The sequence below is a fragment of the Hippoglossus stenolepis genome, chromosome 5 (assembly GCF_022539355.2).
Source record: "Hippoglossus stenolepis isolate QCI-W04-F060 chromosome 5, HSTE1.2, whole genome shotgun sequence".
Classification (NCBI taxonomy): domain Eukaryota; kingdom Metazoa; phylum Chordata; class Actinopteri; order Pleuronectiformes; family Pleuronectidae; genus Hippoglossus; species Hippoglossus stenolepis.
This window is the reverse complement of record NC_061487.1, coordinates 8,137,948-8,161,137: the sequence shown is the minus strand read 5'-3', so window position 1 is coordinate 8,161,137 and position 23,190 is coordinate 8,137,948. Positions and strand designations below refer to the sequence as shown.

General features: G+C 41.2%; 1 protein-coding gene across 3 annotated transcripts in view; it reads right to left on the bottom strand.

Annotated features, from left to right (window-relative positions):
• Positions 1-23,190, bottom strand: part of LOC118109127 (unconventional myosin-IXAa-like) — a 143,146-nt gene that overhangs the window by 7,202 nt on the left and 112,754 nt on the right. Inside the window, exons 13-40 of one of the 3 annotated variants that reach the window (XM_047339720.1) lie at positions 23,023-23,164; positions 21,100-21,295; positions 20,229-20,348; positions 17,782-17,857; positions 17,213-17,356; positions 16,380-16,419; positions 16,134-16,256; positions 15,817-15,897; positions 15,609-15,719; positions 15,038-15,160; positions 14,773-14,922; positions 12,884-13,185; positions 10,723-11,889; positions 10,265-10,349; positions 9,943-10,146; positions 9,011-9,108; positions 8,513-8,616; positions 8,070-8,290; positions 7,108-7,224; positions 6,727-6,915; positions 6,443-6,490; positions 6,235-6,346; positions 4,717-4,778; positions 3,906-4,098; positions 3,146-3,274; positions 2,934-3,039; positions 2,070-2,201; positions 578-701 (exon numbers count right to left, since the gene is read on the bottom strand). In XM_047339720.1, coding sequence (XP_047195676.1) covers positions 578-701; positions 2,070-2,201; positions 2,934-3,039; positions 3,146-3,274; positions 3,906-4,098; positions 4,717-4,778; positions 6,235-6,346; positions 6,443-6,490; positions 6,727-6,915; positions 7,108-7,224; positions 8,070-8,290; positions 8,513-8,616; positions 9,011-9,108; positions 9,943-10,146; positions 10,265-10,349; positions 10,723-11,889; positions 12,884-13,185; positions 14,773-14,922; positions 15,038-15,160; positions 15,609-15,719; positions 15,817-15,897; positions 16,134-16,256; positions 16,380-16,419; positions 17,213-17,356; positions 17,782-17,857; positions 20,229-20,348; positions 21,100-21,295; positions 23,023-23,164 — 4,699 coding nt within the window. The remainder of the gene's footprint in view (positions 1-577; positions 702-2,069; positions 2,202-2,933; positions 3,040-3,145; positions 3,275-3,905; positions 4,099-4,716; positions 4,779-6,234; positions 6,347-6,442; positions 6,491-6,726; positions 6,916-7,107; positions 7,225-8,069; positions 8,291-8,512; positions 8,617-9,010; positions 9,109-9,942; positions 10,147-10,264; positions 10,350-10,722; positions 11,890-12,883; positions 13,186-14,772; positions 14,923-15,037; positions 15,161-15,608; positions 15,720-15,816; positions 15,898-16,133; positions 16,257-16,379; positions 16,420-17,212; positions 17,357-17,781; positions 17,858-20,228; positions 20,349-21,099; positions 21,296-23,022; positions 23,165-23,190) is intronic. The other 2 variants (XM_047339721.1, XM_047339722.1) reach the window with 2 other exon arrangements.

Below are 23,190 nucleotides of genomic sequence, written 5' to 3'. Positions count from 1 at the left end.
CTAGTCTTAACTCATATTATTTCCTCTTACCTATATTTCTAATGTATGCATTTAAATGACCAATATGTGCAACACTGCCATCTACTTACGGTTTATGCTCACAGTTGGCAGATTACTGAGTTGCCTGAGGTTAGTTTTTCTTTTGTATACGGAAATTGCTTTTTGTCAATGCATTTTTAGCTGCTCCTGAGAATCCGCTGTAACTTTAAGTGAGTGAGAGGAAGAACGTGTATTAATGATGAAGAGGTTTTATTCAGCCAAGTTAGATAAAAGAGAGGGTTGTTGCACATGTTTAGGCAAATTGTGAAGAATTTTAACATCTGTATTTTACATTTGTGGAACAAATACACAAGAGGATCTGTTGATGAAAGATGTAAATCGACACAGAGGAATGAACTCCTGCCATGGCTGTGACTGTGAAATCCATGGCAGCTGCTCGTAGAGCTGAACACTGTCACTGTTTCAGTGATGAGTGAGAGGAACAAGAACCACCTCAGTTACAGGCGATAAGGATTATTCATGCTATCATAGAAGCTTGTTGTCACGGCGACTGACGGCAGCTGGCGTCTGGTCTTACCATGGATTTCCTGATGTGGGTCAGTCTGCTCTTGGCTTTGCTTTCTGCAAATTCCAGACTGCTGATGTCCTTCAGTCGAGCTCTGTACTTTCTCATCTGCTCGTTGATGATGAGCTCCACACATCTGAGGGAGGAGAGATGTATTAAGTAGAGAATAGAAGGGTGGGCTGCACAAGTTATTAGTAAATAGATCATTAATTATTTCCTCAGTTCTCAGTTGTACACTAGTGATTTACTAAATCACTTTTTAATTGAGTCAACACATAAACCGTGTCTTAATGTCTTAAGTAAATGAGTGGTCCTCATCTTTAAACACAACTCCCTTTAATATTTTTTTACCTCCACCAACAAGGTAATGTTTTCCCCCGTCCATTTGTTTGATGGTTTGTTTGTAAGCAAAATTTCTCAATAACTAACTGATAGATTACTACGATACTTGGTGGAAGGATGCGGTTTGGATCAGAGAAGAACCAAATCGATTTGGGTGCAGATCCGGATCAGGGAATTAGATCTTCACAAAAACAATCAGACAAGTATAAGGTATGTACTCTACTCAGGGCCATTTAGTTGTTGTTTATGTTTCGATTATCTGACATCTAAGGTAAAACTCAATGTTTGAACCTAGTTTTCCATAAATGCCTTTTTATTTTAGGAAGTTATGTGAAAATATCAATAAACAAATTGGCTGAAATAAAGGTAATGTCTTTACTTGTGTGCATAAATTGGCTGAAACTGCAAATAATGTAATTAGAAATTCACTGTAGCATCATAAGCTTTAGAATAGCTTCCAAAAGGGAGGAAATCCATTTAGGACAATGATTTGCAAACATCCTTCTTTGTTTAGTTATTTATGCATGCATTAAGAAGTATGTGAGTTTGTATTCATGCAGTTTAGAGCCCATTGTGCTGATGACACCAATTGTATCTGGTCATTCAGTCACTATTGTCAGAATGTTCTGTAATTTGACTTAAGTTGTGTTACTTTTTGTGAAATGTAATTATTTTTTTATAATTACATTTCTTAAACAGCATTTGAATCAGGTTGCAGGACAGATTTGAGTCGTTTCATGTATTAGCATTCAGTTGGTTCACTGGGCTACGCTGCAGTGTAACCTGCAGTATGGGCATATGGGCCACAATTATGGAGTTTAGATCTTTGCAGGTTTGCAAATATTGTCCCTACAGGCCTCCATACAAGTCTCTTTGAGCCAATCAAAAAAGGACTGCACTTAGCACAAATTAGTAACTATAAAGCATCAATACGTTTATATTTCGAGGGCCTGGATGATTAACTTTGTTATTTTTTTGTAGCATCACACTGTTGAATGAGACCACCAAAACAAAATAATATGGAGCAAAATAATCCACATACAAAAAAAGGGTAAAATAGGATTGCTATATACACTAATTTGATCAGTAAAACTGGCCGGTTGTTCTTATTAAAAGCCCTGTTTGATGGTTGGGACTGTTAATCTGAGGTCAGTGGACGTACGCAGTGGTTTTGCTGATGTCTTGGACGCTCTGGAGAGGGTCGATCGAGTCGGGGCAGCGGAGGATGCAGGGAGCAAACACGATGGCGAGGGCGTTGGCTGACATCCTGTTAGTCTCCTCCTGCAGGGCGACCCTGTAACACACCACAATACAACGTCAGTCAATCCTGATGTTGATCCTTAGAGCAGAGGTCTTCAACAGGGGCTCCGCGAAATTTTTGGTTGATTAGACAATTTCTAATTTTTTTTATTTCAATTTTTTATGTCTTTTAAATGTCTTTAAATACACATGAACATGAATCTGTGAATTATTTTAATAGCTCAGTGTTGTATGCAAGATGTATGTATATAAATGGCAGTGGCACGGCCACCCTGTACCTTGCACATGTTTAAAATAAAAACATGAATATATGAACCTGTGTATTATTTGAATAGCTTAGTATTGAATGTACAATAAGAGGGTAGCTATGTTTATACATGGCACTAGGCCCAGTTTAATATAAAACACAATTTTATACAATATACATAGTAGGGGGTCCCTGCTCCATCTCTCCATCAGTTTGGGGGTCCTTGGCCTGAAAAACGTTGTTGACCCCTGCCTTAGAGAATATGACGCCCATTCCCCAAAAATACTGAGAGGATGGCATGTGACCAAGACGACTAGTTCTACAGTGTTTGATACTGAGTGAGAAAAAGACAAAGGGAACCTGAGACCTCTGCAGCCAAGAGTAAAAAAGCTGAGTGCACAGACATTTGGCTCACAGGGCAAATCATCCTTCAGATCTTGTTTCAAAACCTAATTTTCCGACTCTGGCTTTCTCGTCTGAGGCGCCACTGCTGATGTTGACTCTTTTCTCACATCTCACCTAACCAGATGGAAGATGAGACGCTCCAGTGTGCTCAGGTGTGTCCTGCTGAGCTGGTCGATCACCGAATACACCCCTTGGATTACCTCCCGCTTGTCTGGCTGACCTGAGCAGGAAAAAAAATCACGCACAAATCATGAGCTGGAGGAGCCTCTGGAGAAACATAAAAAAAAAAAAAAAACAGCGTCTGAGGGGACTGAAAAAGAACTCACCCATGGCCCTGAGGAACTCCTCGTACAGTTCAAAGGTCATGAGAGGGCTGGGCAGGTCACGCAGCCACTGTTTGAGAACACTGGCAATGACGTGGATGTTGTAGTCATCCAGGTTCACACTGTTCACGTCTGGAACAGAGAGACACAAGAAAATCAACATTCATTCGTGGTTCTTTCTTGTAGCCGTACAGTATGTTCAAAAAAAGTGATGTGGAGTAAAAGCAGTACTAGTAGAGGTTAAATAAATGCAAGCAGCAGCAGGAGCAGTAGGAGTAGAAGTAGCAGTTGTAGTAGTTGTAGCAGTAGATCTGCAATTGGCTCTAGAAGTAGGAGTAGCAGAATGATAGTGGTAGAGATTGAAGCAGAAGTATACATGGTAGTAGTCCTGGTAGTAATAGTGGTAGTAGCAGTAGTAACAGTAATTTATTGTTTGAACAGCCTGAACAGACTTCAGGTAAATATGAACTACAAGCAGCTGCATGTCATACTTCTACAGAAATGGTGTCATTGTGTGTTCATGTGGTGTCAAATAATCTGAAAAATAAGTTCCCTACTAAGAAAACTCACCCCATCTCCGCAAAATTCGAAAGACATATTAAGGGGTTTTCTAAATGTCCCAAAAACATAAACACAACACATTTTGTTTACAGCGTTCATGTTTTTATCCACATTCCAACATCAAAGCACATGAACACACTGAAGTTGTTCGTTGTGAGAGTAGGACCTTCCGAGGAGCAGGTGAATGCACAGTGAGTCTCACCTGTGTCCAGCCCCAGACGGAGTTCTTTGATCTTATTGGTGGAGCCCGACTTCCTGTAGATCCCCTCTGTGTAGAGGCCGTGCATCTCGATGTAGTTGATGAGCTTCTCCACCAGATGCGGCACCGTCCGCTCCTCGCTGGTCAGACGAGACAACTCCACGCCAAACTGCCGCGATGACAACTCTGGATCGTACTGGATTGTAAGTGAGCACAGGAGCATGTCAGTCCACCCCTGCACCTCCTTTTCATACTGAATGTGACCTAATGATCGTCATGTGTTCTCATTGATGCTGCTCACTACCCATGAAGGCCCATGACAGAGTAGGGAGGTCCCAGAATAGAGCCAGACAAATAGAACTTCTTGCAATTACTGAAATTAAATACATTTTGATGAAGGTGGTCTTGATTGATCAGCCAATATTGAACTTTTTTTTCTTGAAGTTGCGTTGTTTGAGTTTTTATTGTCCAATTTATCTTACACTGAAAACCTATTACACCTCATATCACATTTACAGAAATATTCAGACACCTATTTCAGTACTTTGTGGAAGTTACAGCTTTAAGTCTTTATACACTTTGCATACCTGGATCTTTTTTTAATTAATTTTCAAAGATTTTCTTTCACTTTGTCATTATGGGTTTCTCTTGTGTGGCAATTTTACATTTAAATAATATAATAATAATTTTTCATTCGGTTTGACAATATTGCATCACAAAGTTAATTAAGAAGTCATAAAAACTGAATCGTCTGGATTATGTTATGTTCTGCGATGTCACCATGAAGATAGTGAACAAAAAGACCTCTACCTACCTTTTTACTGCACTTGGTCGTCATTCTCGTGCAGCACTTCCTGTGGCAGGCGTAGCGACACACTGCAGACAACAAGACAACGCAATCAGACTGATGACATTTCTCCAGCCTCCTCACACAACAACCACTGCAACAACAGCAGCAGTCAGTCACGACTCCAAACACTCGGTCAGGTGAATGTAAGAGAGAGAGTTTGGACGTGATGTCCGACCTCTCAACGTGCAGATGGAGCTTTGGAACAAGACAGAGTAAAGATTCATGAAAGGAGCAGGAGGTTTAATCAAATTTTGTGTGTGAGTTCTGTGAGTATGAATGTGCAGTGTGTGTGTGTGTGTGTGTGTGTGTGTGTGTGTGTGTGTGTGTGTATGTGTGAGACAAGACTAGGAGGGGCTGTAATGTGCTGTGTGAGTGGAAAAAATAAATACTGGTGGTGTGCGTGTATGTGTGCGTTAGTGCGTGTGTGTCATTGGGCAGACTTCTAGATCTTCTTTTACGCTAAATACATAAAGTGGAAATCAAAATAAATCAAAACTAATAATACATAATAATAATAAAATGTAAATAAAATCATAAAAACTAAAAATCCTTCATACAAATACTTTGTGTCCATAAATGTCTTTACCAAAGAATATGACATCATCATGATTTTTGTGTTGTTGCAATAGCCTTGTGGAGAATTTGGCTTCCACAACATGTAAATCTACACATCTTATTCGAACAATGTCTGACACAATTTGAAACACACACAATGTGATATTTTAAAGTGAAACATTATATATATCATGACTATTTTATAGAATCGTATTTCAACCTCTTTACGTTCTATATTCCATGACTACATCAAACAAAGTAAACCACAATTGCAGCTAAAAACCTTTAAAAAAATATTTAGTTTAGAGGCTTGTTGAAGTAACAACAATTATTTGTTGTTACTTCAATTATGTGTTCAGAATGCTGTTTAACACCATAAATGGTTTGATGGGGATAAAAATGTTGAATTTAGTGGCTTGACTCTAATTTGTTCAGTCCAACTCTACCACACAGAAGAAAACCTGGGCCCTTTCAAGGTAAACTGCCAATTAAAAAATCTCTACATTGTGGGACTACTAATAAATACACACATACATAAATGAGGAAGTTGTGTAGTTCTATGAACAGTATATTGCACTTAACCAAGATATTGCACAGTATCTTTTTTTTAATCTTATCTTATCTTAATTTGTGGATCAATCACAGGGCTGTGTTATAAATGTAACAATGCAAAAATAAAATGATACATGTGCTGGTTGCAGGACCAAAAATAAAATTTTGACAACACGCATATCTGTATATGCATCATTAGCGGATATCATGAATGCTTTTAAGTAGTGTGCAAAGTATACAGATCCTGAAGTGACCAGAATATTTTTATGTATCTATATTTCTAAGTTTGTGTGTGTGTGTGTGTGTGTGTGTGTGTGTGTGTGTGTGTGTGTGTGTGTGTGTGTGTGTGTGTGTGTGTGTTTTTCCAATCCTCACGTTTGCAGACGCAGGCTCGGTCCATCATCCAGATGAGGGAGGAGCAGTACTCGCAGTAGGTGGGGATGCTGTACTGGGTGGACTTGAAGATGTGGCCATTGTGTTCTTCCACCTGCAGGGGGCAGTAGAGTCACTAGTCAGATCAGATGAATTTACAAATTAATTGTATTTATTCCAAACAATTTAATTTAAGCATTGCTAAACTCACAATGTCAGTTTCCTTCTTCCTCGACTTCTTGCGCTCACGTTTAGGAGCCTGGAAAGATACATTTGTTAATTTGGTTTTGTTTCATATAAATAATAAGAAAATAAATAAACAGTCCTATAATTTATTATTTACAGTGATGGTAAATGATAACTCTAAAACTCTAAGAGATAGATAAACCTGTTCAAATCCCACCAGATGAAGATGTAGCCCTGTATTTGTGCATCAATAAAAAGTATTTCCCAGTTTTCTTTTCATCCATCCATCTGGTTTTTTTGGCCTCTTACCCTGCCGATGGTTCCCTCCATGGGCTTGTACTCAGTCATGAATTCATCCAGGAAGACCTTAAAGGTGTTGACCCACACCTTCACCGGTGACTCGCTCCAGTCTCTCTGCTCCAGACGCATGGTCTTCTCCAGGATGTGCTCGAACAAGGCGTAAAGATCCTTGTAACGGATGCTCTTCCCATCATCCATCTGGGTGGGAGGGCAAAGGAAAGGAAAGAAGAAGACAGAAGTTATAGTTTGCATGAAGGTCAGCAAAGCATCAGATACATTTGCCATCCAAGAGTTTTCTTTTATGATTTAGATTTTTCAGTTATCTCACTGATCCTGTTGTGTTTGAAGCAGGTGAGAACAGACAAAGAAAAAAGAGCAGTGAGGACTTACAGCCAGAGCAGTGGAGTACGAGTTGAAGATGTTGATCCTGAACTCCTTCAGCGCCTTCTTGAACACGACATCCACCATGGTGTCCTTCTTACCATCCTCAGAATCCAGGTCAGCGATCTGGAGAGACAAATACATTCCAGGTAAACTGATGATTTCAGATTTTCATCAAAATAACAAGCTGCTACAATTCTCAAACTTTGGAAACAACATCTAGGACTTGATAAGCTCCCTGATTGGATCAGGGTACTCAACGGCACCTACAAACCCACACATTTACTGTTTACATATGTCTTGAGATAATTACCTCCGCCAAGGAGGATATGCTCACACCTCTGTCCATTTGTTTGTTTTTTAGCTGGAAAAGTACAAAAACTACTCAACCAATTTCCATGAACTTCTGTGGAGGGCTGGGACATGAACCAAGTAAGATCCAAATAAATTGGATGTGGATCCAGATCTTCCTTTAAAATTGTGATGTTCGGTTTTTTCCCAGAGAATAATTCATGGTTCTTGATTTTGGGGGCTCACTGCACTGAGAAATTACCAGAAATATTGTCCCTGGTTATCTGGTTCATCCCTGGCCACACTGTAATTGTTTATTCTGGATTTGATGATTGATGCTGGAAGCTCAACAAACCCAATTCTCTTAACCTCCACTGTATTGAGGAGGTGGAAAAATCTGAAAATATGGAAAATTTAAACAAAAACTGTGATTATCAAATTGTGAGGCACAGACCCTTTAAGAAAAAAAAAAGGAATAAATTATTGTAATAAAAATAAAAGTGAATTTATATTGCGCCTTTCAAAGTACCCAAGGCCACGATGAAGAGTTAGGAAAACAAAAATCAGAATAATCATGATAATCATAACAGATGACCGGAGGAACAGTCCCTATTGTGTGATTGTGTGTGTGTGTGTGTGTACTCCTGTATGTGCGTATGCTTGAAGGCTTAGCCTCTCACCTTCTTCATTAGGAAGTCGTTCATGCTGCGGTAGTCGTGGGCCGACGTGAGGATGTGCAGGGCGTCGTTCTGCCACTGGGCGGGCTCCAGGGTGATGCTGCTGATCTTCACACTGCGACGTCGTCTCATTTTAGGAGACAGCTCCTTGTTCTCCTTACTGTCCCGGACCCCTGTTGCAGAAGCCGCCTCCAGGTCCGGACTGTGCGGGAGAGAGGGGCCTTCTGGGGGACAAAGATGGAGGAAAAATAATTTGACGAAAATGTATGTAGTCTTTTAGTGATTCACTCTGTTTTCTGTCTCTCCTCATGACTTCTGGAGAAGGGCCACCAAAACTGTGCAAATTTGTGGTTGTTGCTCTAGAACAATTTGTGTTTGTGTATTTGAGTGTACTGTGTATGTGTGTCTCTGGATCTCAAACCTATAGACAGCAGTTGTTTTTTTACCATGTGTCTCTCCTGCTTCACTCCTGCTCGCCTGCTTCTCTCTTGACAGTTTTTTCTCTCCGTGCTTCGTCTTACTCCAGAATCGCATCTTCCCTCTCATCCTGCTGAAGGACAAACACAGATGATGTTCACCAAAAGAAAAAAATTCTGAAGTAAGTGCAATTCAAACATATCGTGTCACATTGCAAGGTCACATTGATCGTTCAGTGTTTTTATTCCTCCAAGCCAGTGACAGACAGTAGCCAGAGACATTATTTTTTCAGTCTGTTCCTTTCTTTTTAACACAATATCTCAAGAACAGCCTGAGGTTTTTTAAATTTGGTACAAACAATTACTTGGACTCGTAGATGAACTGGTTAGATTGCAGTGTTCAAAGGTTAAAGGTCATGTTGAGTCTGGAAAAATAATGTTCCATGAACAAAAAACTGTGTGAGACAAATGTATATGTTCAATTTTCAGGGTTTTCAGTGTAAATGTATTTATCTATTTATTATCTACCTTCCATCGTGACTGGAGGTTTTCCTCAGGACCTCAACCTTGCCCAGGTCTCCTGATGACATGGTCTTATGGATCTTCTTCTGGTCTTTATGAGAAGACTGGAGAGCAGAGAACAACAACCGAGTGAAATACAAATTACAAATCATTTCATTTAGCTGAGGAGGCTCAGGCAGGTTTCAAACTTGTCCAGGATGCTGCAGTTTTGATGATAGCTTTATCAACATTTAGCTGTTTAACACAGACTGGTTGGAGTATGTGAACCACAGCGATACGATGCATTATGAACAGTGACTTTAGAGACTAATGTGTTACTGAAATGCATTACCCCACATCACTACACCTAATATTCTGGTCCTAGTAATTCTACGTAATCTGAAGAGATTGAAGAAATCAGCGACATCACAGAGAATGATGCTGAGTGAGCGAGCGAGACGAACAGAAGTCATGCTCTAGGATCCTGTTAGAAAATGGCATCGTTAGTGAGAGGTTTGAACGACTCCAGCATGCAAATACATAGTGATAATGCTTGTTTGGTTTGTGTCGTTACTGAAGGAAAATATGAAATTAAACTGCAAAATATTGTATCCCTTTAAAAACAGATGCATTCTTGAGACAGAGAGGGAAATGAAGCTGAGAGTTGACAGCTCTATTTGGGCCGATTTTAAAAACAACAGCTTTCAGAGTGACGTGCTAAACTTTTCACTATGGACCGAGAACGGTGACGGCCTGTTGGAGTGAAGCAAAGAGACACGAGTCTGCTCATCAGCAGTGAAAAGATCCAGTAAAAGTGGAGTTAGCAGTGTTAAAAAGCTCCTCCTCAGCTGCTCGGCCAGGTCCACCTGAGAAGAAGGTGGGAGGGGGGCGGGTGCACGGCGGAGTGGACAGGAAACTTGTTTGGAGGTCATGGGACCTCTGGAAATCCGGTGTTTTACCATCTCTGAGTCACTGTGACAGTCCGTCTCAGGGTGGGCGTGTGGGAGGGACAGGGAGGGGGGCAGCGTGTGGGAGAGGGCGGGGACGTAGTACTCGTCGTCGTCGTCCGACTGGGTTGCCCCCTCAGAGTTACAGCGGGTGAGGAAGTCGGAGCGTGTCCGGGACATTCTAGCTTTCTTTTTGGGGCCTGGACGGCCAACCTGCTACCAGGCAACCACAGGAACATCAGGTCAGCTGCCACTTTGTGTGTGTGTGTGTGTGTGCGCATGTGTAAATATGTGTGTATTCATGGGCGTGCTCACACACATTTGTGCGTCCTACCTCTCTGTTTCTGGACCCAGCAGATTTGGAGTCGTCTCTGAACATGGCAAGAGATCTTTCCTGGTTCACCAAGTCCTTATCTGACCTGCAACATAGGACTTGATGTTAATACATTTACAATACATAAAGACTCCAATCCACACACACACACACACACACACACACACACACACACACACACACACACACACACACACACACACACACACACACACACACACACACACACACACACACACACACACACACACACACACACACACACACACACACACACACCACTGACTGACTCATCCACCCGTGCTAGCAGTGTCTTATCTCCGCCTCCAAGCACTGTGTTCTAAAGGCCTTTTTTTGAATTTCCAGTCAAAAGTGAAGGGTGAAGTTACACTTTAAACAGCCACAATGCACTTTGATAAATAAATGACTTACATCCTTCAGGATGATGGTGGACTTACTTGGAGAATGGTAGTTTGCGTCTGGGTGGAGAGAACACTGTGGCAGACGGTTTCTCCAGCATGTTCACAATCACAGTCTGGGCTGAGCTCTTCTTCTGGGCTTTGGGAGGTTTGGTGTCCAGGATCGTGCTGGGAGCCTCCTGCGCCGGCTGTACCACACTCCTTTCCTGCTGACCAGGGAGAACGGCGGGCTTGGGCTCCAGGACGATCTGGATGTCCACCTCTGAGGAACAAAGCCCTGCTACGTCTTGACTCGACCCAAGAGCAGTTGAAGAGGGGACTTTAAAGGACTTATCCACCCCGTTTACATCTGTTGTAGCCAGGGGAGCAGTCCCAGGAGCCGGCTCGATTTCTGATCCCACCTCCAGGCCTACAATGGGAGTCATTTGAGAAGTGGATGATGCTGCTCCTGTTTGAGGAGCTGTTTCTGGGATTTGGGCTGCCAGCAGCACCTCCTCATCCACAGGGCTTTCCTTCTGCATACTGATTAAAACCACAACTGGCCTTCGAGACGTAGACTCCCTTCTCTCTTTGTAAGATTTGCTGGGGCTTTCGAATTTTGGTTCATGAACTGGACTTTGGTCAGAAGCGATATAAAATGTTGCCCTGGGACCCTCAGACAGAGGTTTTTCATTATGGTTTGAATCTCTCTGCCCCTCTTGTAGTTGTATATCTCGAGCTTGGGATTGGTCTTGGGCTGCAGAGCCTTCAGACTCCATGTCTTCTACGCTGAGGAATTCAAAGCTTCCTTGACTAGCTGGGGATCCTCGGGTAGAATGTCTGTGATGCTCCTCCAGCTGAGAGGTGCCGCTGTCAGGGACTGAGTCCTCCTGAGCAGGACCTCCTACACTAGTAGTGCGGCCCTTCAGAAGCTTCAGGCTGAACTGAGCCTGCTCCAACTCTCTCATCCGTCTGCTCTCTCGTTTCGACCGGTTCTTGTGGCTCATCTCATCCATGCTCCTGCTCCGCTCCGAGTCCTCTCCTCTCTCTGTCTCTCCCACACCGGACAGAACAGTCTTGTGGTCTTCAGAGAGTTCTGCAGAGACGTCCTGGACATTACTCTCCTGTTCCGATGTGGTTAGCTCCTCCGTGGTTCCTGCATCCATCTCTGCAGATGAACAGCCACTGAGTCGCTGTCTTTCCTGCTGCTTCTTCAATTCTCTGAACCTGAAGACAGAAAAGTGTCATTAAAATAAACAGGAAACAGAACATTTCATACACCAACAGGGTTTTATAATTAATTCTGAAAACATACACCCACAGTTTTTATTACATCTGCCAAGGAGGTTAGGTAGAAGGATGCATTATGGGTCAGGGAAGAACCCTTTACATTTGGTGTGGATCCGGATCAGGGGGCTGATCCAGTATCTATGAGGTATGTGCTCCACTGAGCGACATTCTGGTTTTTCAAGTTTTTGTCACCACCGTCAGATATGGGTCAACTCCGTCAGATTCATATTTTAATAATATTTCAGTTTGACATTTCATATTTTTTGAGGATATGTTGCTCATATGTGAAAATGTAATCCGTCTCCTAACATGAGAATGTGTTTTTAAATCTTAAAAATATTTGATAGCTGTTTAAGGTACATTTTATTAAACAGTCCAATAAAAATAAAATCTTTATAATGTAAAAATATATACATATTGAAAGTAATTTTCTTGAGGTCCCCCCTAACCCCTAACCCTTTGTTTTTGTTGTAGTTTTATAGGTCTAGCATAAAGTGAGTGAAAATGTATCTGTGTTTTTGGTGTCTGAAGGTGTAACAATTGAAGGAAATAATTGATGGCAAGGCAAAACGCACATTTAGTTAAAAAAGAGAAAAGTTGGGGGGTTGTATCAAAGCCCAGTAGCTTCGTACATGGTAGATACAAACATGTAGTTTAATTTGTCTGATCTTCAGGTTTGATTCTTTCAACATTGGATCTTGTTTTGTTCCACTTCTCAAGAATCAGTGCTACATGTCAAAAACTAGATAAGAGAGGGAATTAATGAATAAGTCACAGGAACTTATAGGTTCTGTTTAAACAGGGCGATCCAGATCTTTCCATGCTTCTATGTTTGTTTTCTTTGGACGTATGTTTGTATGTGTGATCTTTCTGTATTAGAAAAGCAATTAAAAATAAAACCAACAAAAGCCACTTGTGCTCGGCCATTCACCTGAGTCGAGCCAGGTATCCTCTGCCCGTCGTCTGCAGCTGCGTCACGGTCCTGTACGCCCGACAGTAGCGGCTCCTCTCTCTGAATCCCCTCCAGGCTGTTTGAACCATTACAGCTGCCAAAGTTCTGCGGTGGCGGCAGTTTCTCCAGCTCCTCTGAATGATGACGGCGGCCTCTCGCCACTGCAGGAACCTCCTGCGCTCCGTGTAGCTCCTCCAGGCCGCCTGCAGACAAACCGCCGCCCCCTCCTCAATACTGGAGTCCATGGTGGATTGTTTGAGGAGGCAGTGTCGCCACCATCGCTGCAGAAGAAAAGAAGAGGAGAGAATTTTTTTCGTTACTGTTAGTGGAAGTACAAGCTGCCTCTAGACAGAAATCCCAGTTTTACAACTTTCACCCGCTCATAGAAATGAGTGATTTTATGCATTTTGGGTAGGAAATATAAATGTTGTTTAAAAGTGTAATTTCCAACTCTCCTACCAAGATCTCACCTCCTGCTGGGGGGGGGGGGGAGAGACACACGACACCAACTTTAGGGAAGACCCAAAAAAGTTGAAGTGAAGTTTGTGAAATTTGATATTTTTGTTATTTGTGGAAAGTGATTGTCAGGACATCGTGACGCAGTACGACTGCCTTATCTGGCACCTGCATCTGGTTCAATTTACAGGAAGGTTTTAAAAAAATTGAAACAAGCTCAGGAGACCTTGTGCAATTTTAATTTGACCTTTAAATAGCTTCATTTCTTTCCAATTCAAAAACTTATCTTCATAATCAAACTTTCCAAAATAAAGCAGTTTTTTGTAAAATATTAGTTATTTACGACCTTCGACAGCTGACAGTTTATATGTGCTTCACTAAATCATCCTGCTGCTAAATGCTATCTGTGCTTCACTGGCTCCTGCTCAGCGTTTTACGGTTTCTGGACGGACTGGGTTTATTTTCTTTCAGCCTGACAAAGATTTGGACAGCTCCCCTCCGAGTGCTCGTCCAGAAAAAACATACCAGCAGAGATTTTTTTTCCTCTGTCAGCCCTTCAACCATTTCATTTCTCTCCCTGTGTCTTCTCAACTAGCTTGACTTGACTTAAATTAAATATCTCTATTCTGAATTCTGTATATCCAGATACAGAAAATATAATTGCTCTTTAATGTAATTGTTTAAATTGTTATAAATCATTTTGTCGACAAATATATTCATTCATGCCTGAAGAATACATTTTGGTAATGCCATATTTTATGGGTCCCATGTTTTCCAGCTAATTTACATGAAACTTTCTTCATTATTTCCTAAAGTTAGCAGATATTTAGCTGTTGATCTTTGCATCACTTTGAAACATACATTTCCTGTGCAGCTGAAAACTACAGGCACAGAAACTACAGAATTTCAACCAATCTGCAACTGATCACCAGTCAGATCTAAAATGTGTTGCAGTTAAAAGTCATGAAGAATTTTTATTGATCTTTATAGAAACCTGATGGATATAAGTTTTGATGATATAATTATTAGAACTTAGAATTAGTATCAATATAATTGACCTTTCTTGGGGGGAAAAAAATAATTTACTGGAGCCGTAAATCAAGGCAAGTTTTCTTTTCCAGGTTTTTGCTGCCCACTGTTGTTTCAAGTTTCAAGGCTGTCGTCCACCTTCACTGCAGCAAGGTGAGAAGTTAAACTGCTGCAGAGGTTAGAGCAGTTAAAGCTGGAGCAATAAGTAGAAACTAAGTGGTATCTAATCACCACATTTAAAGAGAGTGAAGACCTATTAATCCCTGGATGCCGATGGCTTAGTCTTCCTTATGGACTCCTGAAATGTTGAGTAGAGGAAACTTTGCTGTGCAGAATTGTTCAGTTGATTCATGGAGCACTTACAGTAGTAAACTCAAGCTCACCTGGATGGCAGAAGCTGCTCGTCTCATGTCGACAAAGTGCTTCCGCTCCAGCACGGCCCTGAAGCGGCGCTGCAGCATGACGATTCGCCGCAGCACCTCCTGATGGAGGAGGGTTTGAAGTCGCTGACGCTCCACCTCCCGCAGGAACACCTGTATCATGAAGGAACATTTTAATTTTGCACAGTCTCAAACACAAAGTGTTTCACTCCAACATTTAAGACAGTACAACAAAGAAAAGTGATGAAGTGGTTTCCATTATTCATACCATTGTGTTGCCCACTTGATACCCAGACGGCAGCAGGTGGATCTGTCTGAAAAACTCCCTGATACCTGACTTGGTTGGGTTCGTGCCTCGAGGCAGCAGCACGTGGAAGTGACGCACAAAGTCCTGCAACGTGGTTTAGATACAGTGAGGCCACATTTCATTATATTCATAAATAAATAAATGTTTCTAAAATAAAATAAAATATCCTATTCTCAGTAGATTTATAACTGTGAATCTCAACATCTTGTCAAATAACTAAGATGAATCATTTTGCCCAAAGTAAGTTAAGGCATACTAAGAGTTTCACTCATGTTTTCAGTGGCACTAAGAGCACTTACACACAGTGCTAAGACCAAATGTACTGTACAAAATCTAAAGCCCAAGAAAGCTGCACAATGATAAGCAAACACAAACATATCAGCACGAGAAATTGCAGAGTACTGTATCTTCATTCATTAGCCATCCTCATCACTGCATGATGACACAATGCTACCATTAAATAATACAGCAACACTGACTTGGCACTGACTGCAGATCTGTTTAATGGTACACTGCAGAAGGACAGGGTTACCTGGAAGGTGTACTTGATGCTGTATCCTGATTGGCGGATGCGGACAGTTTCCAGCATCCCTGTGTATCTGAGTTGTCTGAGCACCAGAGTGTCATTGAAACGCAACGGCAGCTGAGAGAGAGACAGAGAGAGAGAGTCAATTTGAGGAGGAAGAAGAATCAACCATTACTCATTACCAGAAGCTCTGTTCCTCTGCAGCAGAATTTACCTTCTCAGCGTTGGATCGAATACACTTGACGAAATACGGCTCAGACTGATCGAGCGTCTCCATCAGCTTATTGAGGGAAGCCTGCAAACACAAACAACTGATGTCACATCCTCAACCAAATAACAACACGGAAGTTAATATGATAAAACGTTTGTCTTGTAAAAAATGAATGTCCTTATTTTAGGAGTGTGTTAAATAACTTCTATGTGTACAATATTCATGAACATTTTTGTATTCTTGCAAATACTGCATTTGCCGTGTCACAGATGTTGTTGTAATCCTCTGATTCTCCAGCAGAGGGCGACAGCAGCACTGACCTGGAACTGTGCACTGATGCTGGGCGGCTTCTTCTTCTTGTGCAGGTGAAGCAGAGACTTGGTGATGCGGTCGTGCAGCGTCACGCTGCTCAGGTAGCGCAGGGACTTGACGTCCAACAAGTGCTGCACATGGAAAAGCGACATATTCAATGGATCAGTTTATTGATGTATTGATTTGTGTATTGATAGAGTTTATAGATAGTGTCTGTAAAAATGCTGCATTGTTTTGCCAGGTCTGTGTCTTACCTTGGGAAGGGCCGGCTTGCTTTTGCAGTTTTTGTTTCTCCTAAAGGTGAGACATGTTTTCTTCATTAGCAGATATTAAATATAAACTTCACGGAATAGTTAACAGTCTGCACATAACTGTCCAATTTAAAAGATAATTACAATGTGACATTCTTTCATTTGACAGACTCAGGGTATCCTTGTGATTTTCTCCTGTGAATTTCCCTTAAACACACTCCCTCTTTCTCTGTCAGCTAAGCGCATATTATAAAAACTCCGGGCTCATATTAAAGATATCAGCACATATATTAGACACTGCAGCTGAGAGTCCACGTGTCCATTAGCTCAGACCCCCAGAGTAATTGGATATTTTAATTATCTGATATACATCCTGTACCTGTGTTGGAATTAGGGCTTCAGCGATTACTCAAGTAACTCGAATAATTCAATTACAAAAAATCCTTAATACAAATTCTCTGTTAATTTCATATAACTATGTACTGCTAAGTGGTCACTGTGTCTTGGTACCAGCTTTGTAGACATGTACTCTTTGTGTGTTTTTTAGCATGCTGATTTATTTGCTTAGTGTTTGGTTTAGGTGAGAATGGTGACCATGGGCATTCAGACGAGCCTCTACCTGTTCTAACAAGGTACAGCATGTCCACATTGACAAAACTATATTTCCCACAGAGTTGCCGGATAAAAGGCAAAGGTAATTTTTTATCCAATTACTCGATTAATCAGTGGAACAGTTGATAGAATACTCTAGTATTAAAATAACCGATAGCTGCAGCTCTAATTGGAATCAATATAAACAGTAAAACACTGGTGTGACGTGTGTGTGTCTCACTCACATTAGGATACCCTGAGCTCTCTCCAGGAGCTTGCTGCTGGTCGAGTTGAGGAAGATCCCGTCCTCCTCCAGGGCGGGACTTCCTGTTGAGGAGAGACGACTCGATCTGGAGCTGCGACCGTTGCAGCCAACGCCATAGCCATCCCTGCAGGAGGGAGAAACCGTTATTTGTCTCACAAGGTCACTTGATTCAATGTTCACATCAAAATCCAGGTTGTCCACGTCCACTAACTCAAGCAGGCAGCAAGACAATCTAGTCTGTCCAGACAGTCTCTTTGATGCATCAGAGATAGTAAATGTTGGACGTCTTAAAACTTTCCACAATATAAAAAAACCTGAGGTTGTAGTCTAGCTATTTAAAGAATGAAGCAGAGTGATAGAAATGTTGCAGAGCATTTTATGCAGGTCCCTGTTTAAGGCTCAAGTGAATGAATGTTGTCATTCTTCTTGATGTTATGTGTTTATGTAAAAGAAAAAACTAACTCAGTGATATAATCAGTTTCGGATCTTTTAAACTCTAATGTTAATATCAGTCTTGTCTGAAAATCGTTTGTATTGTCTCTGACTCACCAGCTAGCTTTCTCATTCAGGGCGTTGGTGCCTTGAAGATCTGACAGAGGAGTGCGGGGATTCTTTCTTGTGATACCTGGATGGAAGGAGACAAGGAGAGAGAAGAAAAAAGAAATAAAGGAAGAGAAACGATCACTGCATGATGGATTGGTCAAGGCATTAGGACCTGGAGAAGCTATTTTAGTAGGTAGTCCAAAGAGGGTCTTAAACTCTGACAACTCAAGTAGGTTTTTTGTTTGTTTGTTTTAGGTCGAGATGGTTACGATTAGGGTTAGGCATTTGGTTGCGATGGTTAGGGTAAGAGGTGAGGGTTTGCATTATGCTAATGAACGCCCTCACTAAGATAGAACGTTGTGTGTGTGTGTGTTCTTTACCTCAGTGGTTTTGAAGTGGAACATTAATTCACATGGAGACATTACATATAAAAACAAGCAGCTAATGAGCTGGGTGTTCTCTTGTTAAAGTTTAAACTCACTGCTTTTTCTATGCAATAACTTATTGCTAGAGCACACGCGCACTCACTCACTCACACACTCACACAATTACATTTCTAAATACACTTATTTACTCCTGAGTTAATGCAGCAGCTTAGCTTAGCATAGAAACTGGAAGACTATAAATATAACAAAACCTACATACTACCACCTCTAAATCACACTAAACACTATACCTTATTTCTTGTTAGATTAAAACAGTTAATGCTGTTTTATGAGGGGATATGTGCCAGACTATGTCTTGGCTGGGAGCAGCTACTTCCTGGAGTCTGGCAACTTTGGTGGTATCAATCTCCTCGTCATACTTTTGGCAGGAAATAATTCCCAAAACTACAACTGTATTTTTTTTAAACCAATCCAATGTATTGATCTAACTGGGCAAGTTGTGATTGTTGCTTTGTCTACTGACTGAGTGATTAATCAGTGCAGTGTTACATTTCCATAATGTTGGAGGTTTTCATTTACAAAAAAATCCCTGGATGACTGATATTGATGCTGAAGAGGTTATATACCAATGTGTAGTCCCTATAATAATAATAATAATAGCAGGGTGTCTTTTTTTATCAGAATCTACAAGTCTGGTGAATGCCCACATCTTTCTAGCCCCATGTCATCAGTTTGTAAGGATTCCATTTGCATCTCAAAACTGCTCCTCCAGAGCCACAACACACATCATACAGCTGTTTATACAGGCTGAGTCGAACTAACCATGACTAAAACTCTGACGCCAGTGTGTGAAATCAGTGACGTCTCCCTTTAACACAGGAAAATCTCCAGAGAATTTCCTTGAAAATCAGTTTCAATGGCGACAGCTGTTATAATTCAGTGGAGTTATGTGCGTGAAAGCAAACGGCTGCTTTACAAACACAATGACGCACAACATGTATACACGTACTCGGAAGTGTAGGCGCATGGTGACAAACTCAAGCACACAAACACAGGTTATCAGTAATACATGATCGAGAATGAGCATAAAATCGAGATAATCCAGGGGCTTCATTAAACCCTGCTGGTCCACATGGGGCTGATTCATTTGTCTGATCGCTCACCCGTGCTGATAAGTCTGCTTATAAGCTTTGCTCCTCAGTCTGAGCAGCGCACAGAAAGGCCAAGATGTCTGATTACCACTGTCCTATTAACAGCTGTGAACACCAGAAGAGATCTATTATTCAAAACTTGACCACAAATAGCTTTTTCCAACACAAAGTGGAATTCATTTCTTTGATTGGATTGAGCTCCGTGAAAAGCTTCTGATCGGGATTTTAGAAATGGGAGCGTTTTTTTTCAGATATTTATCGACAGGCAACAAATCCATTTTAAAGCCCCTTTTCAAAAAATGCATGTGTGAGGATTTTTACTCACAATGGATTCATGAGCTCAGTCAAAAACACAGATAAATTAATCTTGAAGAAGTATTAAATTGTTTTAAGAGCAGGTGAAAGACAACAGGAAAGTATTTGTTACTACCAGCAAACACAAAGAAGGTCAGTATTCTGATTGATCTTGATCCTAAAAACACACCGCGATCATTTGAAATAAAATGTCATTTAAAAAAACACACACTCACACAATTTTGGATAATACATATCTGACATGCACCCTCACTTGAGAAATAAACTAACCAGGGTGAAGGAGATGTTATAAAAATAGAAAACAATAACCGTTGTGTTTTATTTATTTTAAATAAAAAACTAAAGGTTATTCAAATAAATGTATTTATCCCTGTGACTGAACAGTGATTAAGCAGAAGCACTTTTTTACTTTCTCTCCATTTTGTCCTCCACCCCGTTTGCAGAAACATATTATGATGTGCTCTTACCTTGAGTGGACCCTGTTAACTAGAAGGTGAAAACGTTTTCCTACCATGATACATGGGGCCATAAATAGTCCAAATAATAATGAGTTTTACTATTCGATGTGGCCAAGGGGCTTGTGATTTTTGGAAGAACTTACTGTATTTCTCATCTTTGCATCTTTGAAGGATCGCAAGGCTCCTCTGGTGAACCGGGTGGTGGAGGAAACTGAAGCTGTCGACAGTTTTGACAACAGTACAGGGAACTGCTGCATCGTTTGCTAAAATAATGAGAGAGGGACAGAGAAAGAGAGAGAGAGAGAGAGAGAGAGAAAGAGACAAGGAGACTTAATGTTTGAAATTAAGCAACTGCATTTTCATGTAGGACAAATGGATTTAAATTCCATAAACATTAAAAAAGGGAAACAGAATGAGGAGAGATAAGGCAAATGAAGGTGATGGGGGGAAGAAAAGCAGCAGATGAGCAGAAACAAAAAGAGGGATGAAGCTGACAAGAGGTAAAGAAAAGACACAAAACCCTCTGAGATAAGTCCATAAATTGGAAAAAAAAGAAAGGTGCCTCTGAAAGTTTCTGGAGCGAAAAGCAGTCTCCTCAAATTAAATTACTTTTTTGTGAAAACACCAAACTATTCCACCAACCATGATATAAAACATAGAGAAAAAGTAAATCCACTCACATTAAAAGTCATGATGAACAGGCGTTGAGCCTTTTTACTTAACTAATGAATGGACTAATTGTTTAAGCACAAAATATAATGAAACAAAGCTGTATAATAATAATAATAATACTAGTAATAATAACAATAATACATATTTGAAGGTTTTTGCCTAATACAATATAATTTTGATGGAATTATTTAAAAAGAATAAAAAAAATATTTATCATGTAAAATAAATGCATGAACTGTAATCGAAAATAGTGATTTAATGTAGGAGCCCTTTTCCCTTGGTTGACTGAGGATTTTTCCTGTAGGCTGCTGCCACATCCTGGGTTTATCGACCTTTGCTCACCTGTTTTTTTGTGGGTGTGTCTGCGGCCGGCCTCCCTGAAACCCACAAGGGCTCTGAAGTAAGCTCGCAGCACGGCCCAGCGGAAAGTCGCCACGGGGTCGATTCCCATCAGACCACAGATGAAGGCGTTCTTGCTACTCTTTAGCAAGGCCACGACGTCGGGTCGCATGTGGTCGGTGTTCTTCTCCCTGAAGTCCTGAGTAAAGGGGAGACACGTGCATCCTGTGAAGTTTGTATCATCATAATGAAGTAAAGATGTCTCTTCGTCCTCTCATTGATATCGTGTGTATCACAACATCATAGACAGAAACATCATCCACAGACAGACGGCCACATTTGTTTCACTAATTAGTTACTCAAATCAAGTCAAATCATATAACTCACGTATCATAACAAACAAAAGTTAAACATTTCACAAGGAATAGGAACGTCTTCTCTTTTTCCCCCCAGTGTTGTGACACAAAAAGCAACAAATAACAAACAGAGCAAGAAAGGAAGAGGGTAAACACCCTGACTGCTCTCTCTCCTCCACAATGACCAATAACAGATGGAAGTGAATGTCAGGTCATCAGGAAGTTACACAAATGGTCAGACGAGGGCATATCCCTTCAACTCAACATCCATGTTTCCCGAATGTGTCTGTGCTGACTGTTGGATAAATGCCACATGCAAAAGAAAGAAAGAAAAAAGAAGCAGAAGCAGGAACCAGACCTCCTTCATCGGAGAGGTGAAGAAGGAGGGAGGTTTCTGATACTATTCAACGTACAGTTCAGAGGGAGTATAAAATCCACCTTAAAGCTCACCAACTACTTCAATGTAGCCCAGCCCATAACCCCCATGCCCCTTAAAACCACAACTTTTAATTAAAACTGTGCAAGTTTTCCACACTATTTTATAGCACCGACATACTCCAGAAATCTCTGTGTGTATGTGGTTCACCTATCTCGAGAACCGTTAATCGTATCGGCTTCACACTTGGCATGTGTATAGTTAACGGCCAAAGAAAGTGCAGTATTGAATTTGGTGGAATTCGTTCAGTATTAATAACATTTTAATAAACAGGCAACCAGTGCTCTGTAGCAGCGGCAGCTGGGACTCATCAGTGTAAGTGATATTATCGAGCAAGACAACAACAGGCAGGTTTACAGTCGGCACCGCACTAACTCTAATTCCCAAAATGTTGAACTGTTCCTTTAATATCTATGATTGGCACAAGAGATGAGTCTTTCACTTCTTTACATTCAATATTAGGTGAAGAAATGTTTCTCTCCCACACATATGACTGCGGAAACCATCACCTCTTCTTCTGCCCCAGTAACTGGATCTTCGGACCAAAGCTGTGCTATGATAACAAACTCTAAACCCTAGAAGGTCTTCTCTCTCCATGTGATGCCAGTCAGCTGTGTGCTCACCACCGAGCCAACGTCTAACACATTTCACGACTGTGCCTCTCGCTACACTTTTCACACCAAACAACTCGTTGGCTCTCAGTCGATATGGGATACAGTGCCTCTCCACATCCACAACCACTGACTGTTACAGATTTACATTATAGAGTCAAACAACAATACGCTGGGCCCATTCCCGCACATGTGCTTCTTATCAAAACGCAGCTGGGGGGTGAACAGAGAATTAGGTTTGGCTGGAAAAATAGGTCGACAGAACAACAGGTAGGTCGGCTACAGAGTCCAAGGGCCGTGTGCTAAAACAGGCTCTGTGAGATTTTTTCGTCAAATCACACCAGTGGTAAATGAAAGAGTTGTGGTTTCAGTTGTGTGTACACATTAATAAATGTCTCTTTATAGAAATAGGATGTCCACCAAAGCGTCCACCACGAGGCTGTTTGCAGTACCACTTGGTGAATCTGTAAATGCAACACACACATTAAACCGATGGACATTCTCACCAGAACTTGTGTCTCACCTTGACTCTGTACTTGACTTTACCAGCGTAGTGTCTGATGATGAAGGCAGGCTCCATGACAGCAGGGAACTCGATGTAGCTGTTTCCTTCATGCTGACGCTTGAACTTGTCCAGCAAGGTCTGATTGGAAGCCTGAGGGAAACTGGACCAACAGGGATTTTTTTAGGC